At 33.7% G+C, this 14,816-nt stretch overlaps 1 protein-coding gene across 5 annotated transcripts in view; it reads right to left on the reverse strand.

Moving 5' to 3' along the window:
* Exoc2 (exocyst complex component 2) overlaps positions 1 to 14,816 on the reverse strand; it is a 205,587-nt gene that overhangs the window by 130,337 nt on the left and 60,434 nt on the right. For all 5 annotated transcript variants that reach the window (XM_047557921.1, XM_047557922.1, XM_047557923.1 and 2 more), the window contains 2 exons: positions 10,026 to 10,139; positions 8,456 to 8,580 (listed from right to left, as the gene is read on the reverse strand). In XM_047557921.1, coding sequence (XP_047413877.1) covers positions 8,456 to 8,580; positions 10,026 to 10,139 — 239 coding nt within the window. The remainder of the gene's footprint in view (positions 1 to 8,455; positions 8,581 to 10,025; positions 10,140 to 14,816) is intronic.

Consider the following 14,816-nt stretch of genomic DNA (forward strand, 5'->3'; position numbering starts at 1 on the left):
AAAAAAGAAAAGTGAGATCTGGGTCTGGGTCTTATACTAATATATTTGATATTTGGTCATGATTTTTATTTCTGTTTCACCATTTGCAAAACAGAAATGCTACTATTTGAAGTATGACAACACCAACAAAAAAGTTAATATCAGCCTTGGGATACAACATGGCAAAATATATATATATTTTTGTTTGTTTGTTTGTTTTGTTTTGTTTTATTCACAATAAATCACCTGTAGGTTCCAAGGAAGTATCTAGCAACATCTACCAAATATGTCAACTCTGGATGTATAAATTTCATGGGAGTTTTATTTGCTTTTATTGATTTAGCTCTCTGATTCCAATAAAGATTATCAGGAAATTACTTTATAATACATATTTAGCTATTAACTATTGAAGAGATGAGGTTTTGAACAGTAAATCAGGCTTATATAGGTGAAGAACTAAGAAATATGTCAAAACAAATGTAATTTCACATTCAGAATTGTGAAAAAAATAATACATCCAGAAACACTAATTGAGCCTTGACACTAAGCTAATCACTATAAATTTCCAACCTGTTTTTCATCTTGTAAGAAGCCAAGGATGTATGTTCTAACATCATTTCTATGTTACAATACAAAAAAACACAGATTCATGAAATTAAACAACTTGACCTAGGTCACAAAGTCAAACTCATAAAACTGAACCCAGGCAGTCTAATCCCAGTGCTTAAAACCTTGCCCTACACTCCCAGCCTGAACAAGCAATTTAGATTGTCTGTTTTCATTTTTGTAAAATGAAAACAATAAATTTAATATGTTAGTTGGGAACTGCATTCAGTTCAAATACAAGAGTCTCATCTCCTCAAAATAATAGATGCTAAAACACCTAGGATTTCTATTCTGTTACATAACTTGCTCTAGAGAAACCCAAATACAAGACATCTAACTCCACAGTTTTTCACATAGTATACTAAAATGAATATCACTTAAATATTAGCTATTCTCTGACATTCAAACAGTGATTAAAACTCTTTCTTAAAAAGGAATTTTTCAGGTTCTGCTTTAGCCTTCTAGTCATAGATGGTAGATTTATGCTGAAAAAAAGAAATCCACAAACAAAAACATTTGTATATGTAAATGTGTGTGTGTTGTATTTCTTTTATGAGCCCTATACAATTCAATGTATTTCCTCTGGCTAACTGGTCAGAAAATTCTGAGTCAAATTTAGTGCCCAAACAGACTATGAACATATTTTCAAAGCCTGATAACATCTACTTCTCTGCTCCTTTTCTTGTAGAGAGGAGCGATACTGGGGATTGAAACCAGGGGCGCTTAACCACTGAACCACATCCCCAAACCTTTTTATTTTTTGAGACAGGGTCTCCCTAAGTTGCTTAGGGCCTCACTAAGTTACTGAGGCTGGCTTTGAACTTGTAATCCTCCTGACTCCATTTCTGCTTCTTTTAGTTACTTTTTAATCCCAATTCTATTTTAATACTTTTTTCCTAATAAAGTCACCTCAAATTTCATTTGAATTCTAAAATAAACAGATTCCTCCTCTGTTGACGAAAAAGAAATACATTTAGAAAAACAAGTAGCCACTATTTTTTAATTGTCTTGTTGGATTCAGAAGTGAAAAGAAAGTAATTTCTCTAATGTTTCAAATTTGGGTTATATAGTAAAAGTGTCACAAAACGTTCTATATGTCAAAGCTTATATTTCAGTTTGACTTGTGAAGTCAAAAGGAAAAGAACTTCCTTCCCTATTTTTAAGAAAAGGAGACAAACTATATACCTAAGTATTAAAGAGCATAACTAGAAAGATTTCCATGCTCTGCGTGAGCAAATCAGATCACACTATTTAAAAGCCACTGTGGTTTTCTGACAATCCTGGTTGTAAAAGAACATTTGGCACACACTAAGGAGGCACTGCATGTAGTTTGTCCTGAGCAATAAGACATTACACCTTAGCACTGCATTGAATGTTATTCTCTAAGTCAAAATCAGCATTAAAGAAAATCATGCAGTCACATTTTCTGATGCTGACATAACCCTTACTGATCAGCAGGTCAAGATGAGGTGACCTTGGTTCTACAGCTCAGTTTACAATCCTTTTTGCTGACAAAGCAACTTCCTCCCACCCATCTCCACTACAGCAGAGCCACTGTCAAGCTGTCAGCCAAGCATGAGGACCAAGAGACACTAGGATCTGATAAAGGCAATCCGATTTTCCAGAAAATTAAGCCAAATAACCAAATGTCTGGTTCTTTTGACCTTTTATTTTCTCAGAAAACATTTTTAAATAAAATAACTCAATAAGCAAATCAGTACATGATCACAGGTTTGTTATTGTTTCTAATCTATTAAAACTTAAATATGTGAGACAGTTGAACATCGTAAATTATTTGGGAAACCAAAAATGGTAGGTATAAAAGTACTATTCAAATAAAAAACAGGGTTATACAAAGATTGCCTACTGATTCACTGAAATTAGTTAATCATTTTATTTAACTTGAGTAAAATATGGATGTGAAACTTGCAATTTAAATCAAAAATTTTTCAAAATATCTGTCCTTACATTTATATAAATACCAATATTAAATGAGGCACTAGGAATGACATGTGTATGAGCAACATCTACAAGAATCCAGGTGTGAGGTACAGTTCTATATATACTATAACCATTTTATGTTAGATAGCAAATATTTCACATAGCCTCTATTATGAATTCATCATCACTGTTATCAATCCTAGCGATGATAAACAAAAGCAAACTTAACTCCTGGCCCTTATAAAGACAGGTTGCTGCTTAATTTGGCTAGCATGTCAGGCTGTGGGGGGATTATACTTACTAAAGAGGCAATGAGAAAGGGTTAAAAAATATGCACTATTAATTTAAATTCATAGATGTCTCTCACACATTTAGTTTTTACTTATTCTACTGAATTTTAACACAGACGCCCATGTGAAAGGTTTGCTGCTCAGGGTGACACTAGTGGAAGGTGCTATGATTCTCTGAGAGGAGAGAGGACAGTCTTGTAGGAGATTCTTGGTTTACTGGGGGTGTACCCATGAGGGAGACTGTGGGATGCTGGTACTTTCCTTTCCTTCTTCTTTGCTTTCTGAGGTGAGAGTTTGTTCCACCACATATTCCCACTACCATGTGCTGTTTTGTTAGAGGCCCAAAGCCATGCCCTCATCCTCCTCTTCCTGGACTGGAACATCCAGAATCTAGATCTAAAATAAACTTTTATTCTTAAATGTTAATTATCTCAGGTATGTCGTTATAGTAGTAGAAAGCTGACTAGCACAGAGTGGCTAAATCATATATAAATTACATTTAAATTAAGTAATCTGTGATTCCTTTCCTTCCTCAGTTATACTAAAGAAAAACAATAAATTATAATTTCAACTACTTTCTAGAAGACTAAAAAAATGACTCATTTAGAAATCTGGGTCCTAGAAAACCAAACCTGCCTGGATCATCTTCATATATCTATCAATAGACACTAACAACAAAATGTTCTTTTTTTCCTTCCTTTTTTTTTTCTTAATTAAAGGCTAAGCATATACATCTTCTAAGCATATAAACTGAAATAAAAACAAATAATTTACTTACACATTATAAAGATTGTGTTGGTTAAAGATTTCTTCTAATACTAAAGGTAAACAGATCAAAACCTTCACAAAATAATTCTTGTATAGTACATAGGTTGTTAATGTATAAAGGCAAGACACATTATCAGACATTTAAGAATTCAAAAGATACAACATGAAAGATATACCCATTGCTTAAAATAAAAAATTCAAAGACAGGGAAGATGAAATAGGAAAGGACTGGTGATACATATTAAGATCAATTAAATTTACAGGTATCAGTAAATTTTATATAATTGTGGTAAAATTAAATGCAAAAGACAAAATAAATCTAAACAACACTGAAATGAAAAAGAAAAACTAAAATAAGAAACTGGGTTTATAACTTTAACTTATTAAAACCAGGAAAAAGCATAGGAAACAAAGTTATGCTAAAATGTTGTCACACACAACAAAAATCAAAAGACAATTTTGTAAGAATTTAAAAACATTTTTCCCAATCTGTAAACAATACAATTTATAGAGGAAAGAGAAAAATGAAGAACCAAAAGCAATAATAGAACATGACCACAGGATAAAATTTTCAGTTATGATAAATGGCTTAAATTCTATTAAAAGGAAAAAGTTCTCAGAATACCATTTAAAAAATAAAAATCCTGCCTCATGTTGCTCATAAGACATCTTCCCAAATCTAAACTTCTGAAAGTTCGCAAAGAATACTATGGATAGGTTTGGGTGCACAAAGCCCTGGGTTCCATCCCTAACACTGCTTTAAAAAAAAAAAAAAAAAAGATAATATTTCAAGCAAATGCTTTCAAAAGGAAAAATATAAAATGTTAACATGTTCAGCAAAGAATTAATCTTGCCACCTCCTCAAAAAAGATTTGGCCTTTTCCTTCAATTACTGGGAGGTAATCATGAAGTTCTTGGAATATTCTACCTGATAAAAATGTTTACCTAGAATACTTGGGTCATAGCAGATAATTTAACAATGTGATTTATGGTGAGGGCTTTGAATCACTCAGTAGCACCTTGACCTTTCAGGGGCCTGGAGACTGGAATCAGCTAAAATGGTCATTGATTCTATGTGTGCAATGAACATTCAATACTGACAGGAAATAGCTCCCTCACTGGCTGTGTGTCTATTTCACACATTATACCCAGGAAAGTCAGTGTTGTCCATGCTTCCAAGAGACAAAAACTGAAAGCACCCCACATGAACTTCCTAGATCCTGCCCCATTTGACTTCCTTTGGCTAACTATTATCTGTATCTTTTCCTAATAATAAACCAAAAATGTGAACACATCAGCTTTCAGTGAGTTCTGTGAGTCCTTCTAATATATTACCAAACCTGAGGGTGACCCTGGGCACTGTCCTTCTCTTTGGATGTTGTTACTGTATTATTGCAGTAATAACATCAAGAGAGCACAAGTCATCAAATAACACAGGTTTCACATATAAAGAAAAACTGACAATCAAAATTAAAGAGGGAGATTTGTCTATTACCTTTATTATAAATATCCAAGTTTTAAATAATGCAATTAACCAGGCATTGGTAACATATCAGTGTGCCCTGAAGAGAACATGCCCCACTCTTCTTTTTGGTTTCTGTTTTGTTTTTGGTTTTGGTTTTGTTTTTGTTTTTCCTTTCCTTTTCTTTTTCTTCTAGTACTGGGATCAAACCAGGGCCTCATGCTTAGACAAGCACCCTACCACTCAGTTACATTCCCAGCCCCTCTTCTCTTTAGCAGAAAATTGACATAGATTAAGAAATATATGCTTTGTTAGAAACCAGCTTTAAAAACAAAAAAATTCTACAAACTATAACATCTAATGAGAACATTTAAATTACAAATTTTAAAAACACAAAAAAGGTATCACTGAAGAATTGACATTTTTGAAAAGTATAATACACAAATTAACTGAATAGATTATGAAAAGGGCCTATAACATGAATTTTAAATGATTTACAAATTATAATACTATGCTGAAAAACATGAAAATTTTAATGAAACAATTTCTAGGGAAGACAAAACCAAAATAAACAAAACACAGAGAAATTTTAAAAGTAAATTTAAATGTGTGTGTATGTGTGTGTGTGTGTGTGTGTGTGTGTATGTGTATGTGTGTGTGTGTGTTTCAGGATTGGGGTGTAGCTCAGTGGTATAGCACTCACTTGCCTACCATGCCCAGGCCATGGGTTCAATTCCCAACACTCCCAAAACTAAATAAAAGTATATAAACATATATCAACTGCTGGTACCTAACTCCACCACCTCCACCACAGAAACTTCTGATTCACTGTGGTGTCCCAACCAAACACTAAAGGATACCTGGTATGATAGAATAGGAAGCACACAGTACTATCCCTGGTCAAAAATGTTGACATTGAATCTTATCTAAGGTTCAAACAATGAAACAAAGTTAAATGACAAGATGGGGAAGTACTCAGTCCAGTGTGTGGTATCCAAAAGAACAAATGACCTCTATCTTCAAAGGGATGGGAAAAAAATAATAAGAAGGCAGGGAAGGGCTGGGGATATAGCTCAGTTGGTAGAGTGTTTGCCTCGCATGGCCCTGGGTTCAATTCCCAGCACCACAAAAAAAAATATGATGAGATTGTTGCAGTTTAAAAGAGGTTTAGGAAATTTAAAATAAAATGAAATGCCTAAATATTATATTTATCTTGATTTGAACAAATTATACAAAGGAAGTTGAGGGTAATTATAGACATCTGAATATAAGCTGAGAATGAGTCAATATTCAAGACTTCACTAATTTTGTTAGCTGTTATATTGGTACTGGGTTATGTACATAAATGTTCTTATTTGGGGGAATTCATACTAAGGTTTATAGTAGAGAAACATCACGTTGCTTGAGATTTGCTTTAAAAATCACAGCAAAATGCAAACCAACCAACCTCAAAAACACTGATAAAGCAAGTATGGAAAAATATTCATAACTATAAAATCTAGGTGATACGTATAAAGGGATTGATTACATTATCATCTGTACTTTTAGCATTTTTGAAAATTTTCATAGTAGCAAAGTAAAACAATTTACCTGAGCAACTTTCAAATTTCAAAGAATTCTGAATATTCATACTTAGCCCAATAGAGATCCACCAACATGCAGAGATCCATATGATTCTGTACAATATAACACTAAAGCCAGAACAAACAAGCATTTTTTAAAAACTACGGATCAATTTCACTTAAAACTATCACTGGAAAAGGTACAAAGAAATTAAATGTAATGACAAGCTACAAACAAATTAAATGCTATGGTAAACATCACACAAAGTGTGGCAGGTTTTATCTAAAGAACACAAAAGATTTCCAGTAAACACAACTTTATAAACAATATCCAATTTTGTCATATACACTTGTTTAAGCTAAGAAAAAAAAAAAAGCCCCAAAGGACATCACAATGTTATTATCTCTACAATGGAAGTAGTTCTTGTTATGTAATCTGTTAAAATGTTTTCTATAAAATATTTCTTTTTCATCAAAACGTAAAAAAAAAAAAAAAACTAGATATACCTGAATGTATCTAAAGTTTTTAAATTTATTATTATAATCATTTTCTATATACCATAAAGTCATTTGTTTATTAGTAGTTGGTTGGCACTTTGCTGAATTTTAAGTTACTAACATATTTCTAAGGCAAATTTCTAATAAATGAGACTATATAAATTTAGTGCACCAAATAAAAGTTCTTGAAATCTACCAAGAAGGACACCATTTATAAAAAGAAAAACTATGAGGAAATATGAACATATATGAATGCTTAAGAGTGGAAGAAAAAAGTAAAACATTTATCTTTGCTAAGTGAAATCATATCAATTATGATAATTTATGGAAAGCACTTCTGTAGCAACTGAACATATGAACAACCACATTTACTTAATAACACAAAACTGATAACTAAGAAAAAGCAGCAACAGGAACAATGAAAGAAAGGCAAAACATCAAGAAATAGGGCACGGTATCTATCCAAAAAGTGCACCTCGTTGCTCTATTCATTTCTAGGCATTCACATTTCAGCCCTTCAAAATCCTAACCTCTACCTGCAAGAAAGGGACTGCATCAAATATATAATTAATGAGAGGGTTTTAAAAACAATAAAAGGGGTCCATACTTTGAGAACAAATTAATTTTAAAATTTTATCTGAGTTGAAGAAGGTACAGTCTCATAATATACAATTAGGTACTGATACTTAGGTACCTTCACTTTTAAAAAGATTTGGGTTAACTTTTATTAATATACTTTTCATTTTACTAGATAAACAATAATTAATTTTTTTATTAATTAAATGTAGTTAAAAAAAAACCTACCCTACATTTTCATTGAAATGTCTAAAGCTCTATTTCTCCTTAATATAATTTTCCTTACATATGAAGATAATGGCAGATAGTAGACAGCTAACTTTGTGTATGAGTGTTGGGGGCTGGAAGGATGATGGCTACAAAAAACAACGCGTTATCATCAGTCCTTTCCAAGTTGAACACACAATGAGTCCAACATCTTTATAGAATTTGGCACATGTGTAAGATATTGATGGCTACATAAGGATTTTAAGAATTCTAGAATTTTACCCATTGGGATTTAATTTCTTATCAGTCCCAAAGATTGGGCATCATCGAGAGGTAAAGGAGTCTCCCATTTCACACATGTAAGATGGGTCAACAAAGGCTCAGAGACAAATATTTAAAGTACCAGGCCTTCAAAGAGATTCCAGCCTAGTCTGCAACAAATATTTATGGTACATTTTAGATCTCTACTTTTATAAATACAGACTGAATGTCGCACCCTGTAAACACTCTGCAAGCACAGTGTCAGGTTTCCATGGGGGAAGCTCCCAACAGATGGATCAGCTTACCTGAGAGGGCATCCTGTGCTTCAAAGAATGTACTGAGACCTCCTTTCACATATGCCAGACTGCCCTCACTCTTCTTGTTGGCCTGTCTTTTGAGGGTGGTGACTGCTGTTTTGAGCTGTTCAAAGCTGAAACAAAATTAAGAAATCAAATGTTTGAGACTAGTAACAAGAAAAAAGAAATAAGATCATTCATTAAGTGTAAAATACTAGAAATGCTGAAATCTATGTTAAGAAGCAGCACACAGATTAATATGAAAACAAAAAGCTTTCAAATTCTTATCTAGCTCTAAACCTTTCCTTTATAAAGATGCTTAAATTACAATAACAATAAAGAGCTTTGTAGCCCTCAAATGGTAATTTTAAATATATCCAATCCCTAAGAAGTAAATACATATGATAAACATGATTTACCAGATAAAGGGTTTTGAGTATATCTTCTACCTGACAGAAAGACAAATATTTCCAAGGTGGGACTCCTACATTCGTTCAAGTACTTTGGAACGTTGAGCATAATGGTAATCTTACCATGTTGATACACAATTCTTAATAATAGCTACATAAAATCTGTGGGTCAATTCACAATTTAAATAATTGAGATCAAGATATTTTATCTCTATATCTCAAGAAGAGGGAACAAAAAGGTAGGTCTCTATATTTAGATTTGATTTCCATTTGAGCTACGAAAATCTAGCTATAAAATTTTGAAAATATTCTTGAATGCCATTATAATTCTACACAGAAAACAGACTAATTATTCTGAGTTATAATAAAAAAAGTATGTCCATAAAATTAGAATCATTTTCTACAATGAAAGAATTATTTCAGACATTTATCAAGCCAAATGTGTTAAAATACTAACTTTTTATTAAAATACTAACTTTTCCTTATGTTCTCCAGTAATGGTTTTCATCCTAATAAGTGAATGAAAAATTTATATTAAGGTATATTTTAACAAGTTGACTTACCAAGAATATAAATTTTAAGCAATAAAGCATTCATTCATCCATATGTTTTCACTAAACTTGTTTTAAATCAATCTTATAAAGAAGTTATAAATCTCTTATAGAGAATAGATAAAACATAATTAGTACAAAAAGAGAAAACTGTAACTTGGACATAAAACTAATTTTGAGTTAATTTTAAGCCAAGTATTTACATAATTATACTGTAACTCATGTTCCTTTGCTCTATGGTCAACAAAGGCAGTGTGCTCTGTATTTCACAGTAGAACTTAAAATTTGTCAAAATTTGAGTAGGGCAATATATCACATGTACTTACAACAGCTTAGGTCCCCAGCTAAAACTCCACAAAATTTTAATGAGTTGCACAAATGTAGATATACAAATTTATACAAAATTATAGTAAAGAATAAGAGACTTCTAATAATCTCACCTTACAAATAAGGAAGTTGATATACAGATGTTCACAGACTCACCCAAGTCAAAGAACTCATATACATAAAACTGTTACCACATGCAGAGGCAAACCTAAAACTCAAGTTACTATACTCAAATTCCCATCATTAGCATCGGAGCAGAAGCTCTCAGAGTTCAGTCTGACATTCACTAACCTGGTGGTTGAATGGTTCTCTATAAGATACCATGCAGCTGAAAAATTCTCACTTGTAAAATCAGCACTCATTCCATGGAACAGCATTTCTAATTCCTTCTGAGGAAATTTACTTCTAAGGAGAAAAAGATTTAAAATATATTACAACTATTACTGCTACAAAAATGTGACAAAAATGTGAATATAAACAATCACAATTACATGTAATGTTATCAAGAACATCTTTGTATAAATTTATTAAATATATTTCCTATACCACAATTGATTTTCTATCATGTAAAAATCATGCGCACCTGTGTGCACAATATAGGAAAATAGCTGAAATACAGAAATAACATCAATTGAAGAACATAAGATTTAAAAGAAAACTTAAAACATCAGGTTGAATTGCTCATTTTATAAAATCTACCAAAACATATAATCATTCCCCATTCAATGGATAAAAATCAAAATTTGGAAACAGTGAAATTTTAAAACATCAAATTACTTTGTTAAAAAGTTTTTTGTTAAAGACCTATAGAAAAGTTATTTTAAGACATTCTAAAGCCTAAGAAATTATCCGAATACTAGTAAACCTACATCTTACTCTACAGCACTCATATTTCCATATCCATGTCTAGAAAAACCTCAAGAAAATATTGTAATAACAGGCTATACATTATCTGCAGCTCCCTATCTTGCCTACATTTTTTTTGTTCTAATTAGTTACACGTGACAGCAGAATGCATTTTGATTCAATGTACACAAATGGAGCACAACTTCTCATTTCTCTGGTTGTACCATTAGTGCTATCGTACAAGTACCTAGAGTAATGATGTCAATCTGATTCCACCATCTTTCTCACTCCCCTATCTCCTTCCCAACCCTCTCACCCCTCTGCCCAATCCAAAGTTCCTCCATTCATCCCCCCGCCAATTATGGATCAGCATCCACATATCAGAGAAAACATTTGGCCTTTGGTTTTCTGGGATTGGTTTATTTTGCTTAGCATGATATTTTCCAGCTCCATTCATTTACCTGCAAATGCCATAATTTTATTCTCCTTTAAGGCTGAGTAATATTCCATTGTGTATATATGCCACAGTTTCTTGATCCATTCATCTATTGGAGGGCACCTAGGTTGGTTCCATAGATTAGCTATTGTGAATTAAGCTGCTATAAACATTGATGTGGCTATATTACTTTAGTATGCTGATTTCAAGTCTTTTAGGTATAGACTGAGGAGTGGGATAGCTGGGTCAAATGGTGGTTCCATTCCAAGTTTTCTAAGAAATCTCCATACTGCTTTCCAAAATGGCTACACTAATTTGCAGTTCCTACCAGCAATGTGTAAGCATACCTTTTTCCCCACATCCTTGCCAATCCTTATTGTTGCTTATATTTTTGATCACTGCCATTCTGATTGTAGTGAGAAGATATCTTAGAGTAGTTTTGATTTGCATTTCTTTAATTACCGGAAATATTGAACATTTCTTCATATATTTGTTAATAGATTATATATCTTCTTCTGTGAAGTGTCTGCTCAGTTCCTTAGCCCATTTATTGATGATTATTTGTTTTTCTTGGTGTTAGGTTTTTTGAGTTCTTTATATATCTTGGAGATTAGTGCTCTATCTGATGTGCATGTAGTAAAGATTTTCTCCCACTCCGTAGGCTGTCTCTTCATGTTATTGTTTCCTTTGCTGAGAAGAAGCTTTATAGTTTGAATTCATCCCATTTATTTTGACTTTATTTTTTATATCTTGCATTTTATTCATTTACATATTCATTCAAACACTAATATCTATTAAAGGTCAGGCTCCATGCTGAGACATCGAATATGTCTGAGAGCAAATATACCGTAGCCAGATTCTGCAACCCACCCCCCAGGCTCATAACTTCATACACAGGCTTTGCTGCTGTCACACCTCCCTATTTGGAGGATGAAGTCCATGCTCCACTGTTAAATGTCTTCTGCTTATTTCTTGGGAATCATTTCTGCCATTCTAATCCTTAAACTCAAAGCTTCAGCAGCTTCTAAAGGATTATACTCTTCTGTACAACCATGTTCATTTTTACTTTTTTCCTCTGATTTGCTGTCCCCTCTAACTGATGTGTCCCTAACCCTGATACACTAGAAAAGTCCAACCCATAAGGTATAAGAAAGACACAACATTATTTTATAGTCCAGGATCTTCAAAGTTTATTCAGTAAGGGAATTATTCCCCACCTGAGAAGCAAATTGGTGGACAGATCCAATGATGTCTTCTACTTACTCCTACCTGGGAGAGTTTTGATTTCCCAGTACTACAAATAGCCTAAATCCAGAAACACAGTAGCCCAGCCAATATCAACACTCAATCTATATCTAAAGGTAATATTTTTCTTTCCTTCTCCACAGCTAAGATCAATGATTGAGGAGCTGCTCAGTTTGAGGGATAAGTAAGCCTTTGACCCCTTCCTCTGGTAGTCACTGTCTCAACTGTAGTGGGATGGAAAGAGAGGAATGAATACAAAGTCCTTCCAGGCTATCACTGGTGGGTCTCTGCTCACTGGTCAGTAAAACCTATATCAGTCTGGTGGACATTTTCACAGGTTCCCTGAAGGGTGCTCTGGGAGAACCCTCTAGATATATCTCTTGAATCCATTTGCTTCCTACTGCCTTTCCTCAGCCTCTAGTTGTCCTGCAGTCTTTTGCACACAACTTATTATACACATCTCCCTGCTAAAACCCCACAACACTTAGGGGCCTGTCCTCTAGACACAACTTCCTGGGGCCCACTCATTTGATCACAGGGAACACCTCTCCCAAAAAGCCACCCCTACTGTCTACATGTGCTCTGTATTCTACAGCTTCTGCAAGCACTGTCACCTGGGTGCCCAAGGGAAGTCCCACTTGACAGGCCTTATTAGAGAAGTTTGCATGTCCTCATTCTACCCCTTCAGAGTCTAGCACAGTTCTTCCCAAGGAAACCTCCCGTAAGTCCTATCTGCCTGGACTCTCCCTTCATGTTCCCCAGAAGGCCAACAAGTTCAAGTAGCAGAAATAGGTCTCAAGGATTTCTCTTGAAAATCTGCCTAGTGAAATACCACACCACCTTCCCCGAAATATGTGCTGTGTGAGAGTCTCACTCTACATCCTGTTAAATGGATTTTCTTCTGCATGAAGAATCATTCTTATTGTCATTAGAGGGGAAAGAAAGCCCTGCTAAATCTCTGGTAACCAAAGACAACCAGTGAGATTTTAGGAGGGTTCATGTCACCTCAGTTTAGAAACTGAGACTGAATTTAACCTTGTACTTTTCCTTACTAATAGCTTCAAAAGTTCAAAGATCTATAGTTAGAACCTTCTTGAAGTGTATATGTGGCATTCATTAGCTTACTGGTCATTTTCTCTAGTCAGTGGTCTCTGACAGGGATGTAGAGAACTCTGCTTTTATTTTTTTTTTTTTCCGACACTTTACAGAAGACGACATACAGGTGATTAATAAATACATGAAAAAGTGTTCAACATCTCTAGAAATTAGAGAAATGCAAATTAGAACTCTGCTTTTTTAAGTTTATTTTGGTGTGGATTCTTCATGCTAATTCTGGTACTTAGTAAGAAAACCCTGTCACTTCTAAAACTTGAGAATCTCATTTTTTTGTATACCATGCCTGTAATTTAGAACTTTTGGGGAACAAAATGACTAAGTAGAGACTTAAGCTAAGCCACAACATGCTGGACTCCAGCTAACTAATTCAGAAACACTTCCTTCTGACAGGGCCTGGATTTCAGGGCCTTGACTAAGTAGTCCTGCCTTCTAACTGATAGGGAGTGTCTCTCTAGACTACTGTATGAAGGATCAATTGGCTTTGTTTAAACACGATCGGTTACCAGTGTGGCATGCAGACCACATTTGGTCAACCTTGCTTCTATGTGCAGGCATTCTATATATTCATTCACTCAGAAAGTTAAATAATCATAACAAACAAAAATGTCCTACAGAATTGCCTGATATTAACTAAATCCCTAATTATAATAGTGGTTATTAACTATTCAACTATAAAAAAAAGCCTCAATTCCAAACTCACATATTAAAGACACAATTGAGAAAAGAGAAGCAAAATGAGACACTCAGAAGTCAAAGTAAGCATCTGTATTCCTTACGCCAGCCCTGCATAATTTTAGTTTAGTTGTGTGTTTCCCTGCCCATCATCAAAGTAGTGGGTAAAAAAGAATTGTTTGTGTCAAGAAATGATTTTGATGAAGCTAGGTATTGCCCAGTGGTATAGTGTTTGCCGCACAAGGTCCTGAATTTAAACCCTAGCACTACAAATGAAAAAATAAAATGACTTCAAGAAAGAACCTATAACACAATGATATCAAGTAAAGCAAAAGAGTACAAAATTTAGACATAAAAAACTCAAAACTAGAGCAGTTGTGTGCTATGGTAACATGGCTAAGACTCTCCAGTTCTTACAAGCTTATAAACCCTTATCAACATAGCAAAAAAAATTTAATGGGATGAATATGGTATATTAAAAAAGTTTATGTCCTAAACAATAAAATGCTTAAACTGCTGGGACCCAAAAATGTAAGTCTACAGCTCTCCAGAACTTCTCATTTCCATATTCAATATTTAAAATTCACCTCATTCCTAAACTTTAATAACATTTTACTTACAGTATACTAAATTGTTATTTTTACGAACAAAATCAATTATATCGAAACAGAAAGTTTTAATGTCTAGTGAGGACTCTAGAACAAGAGTTATTACGAAACTCTCCTACCCCAGAGGAGTCCCTCCCCACCTACCTCACCCTCAGAGAG

Source organism: Sciurus carolinensis, chromosome 7 (assembly GCF_902686445.1).
Source record: "Sciurus carolinensis chromosome 7, mSciCar1.2, whole genome shotgun sequence".
Taxonomy (NCBI): Eukaryota; Metazoa; Chordata; class Mammalia; order Rodentia; family Sciuridae; genus Sciurus; species Sciurus carolinensis.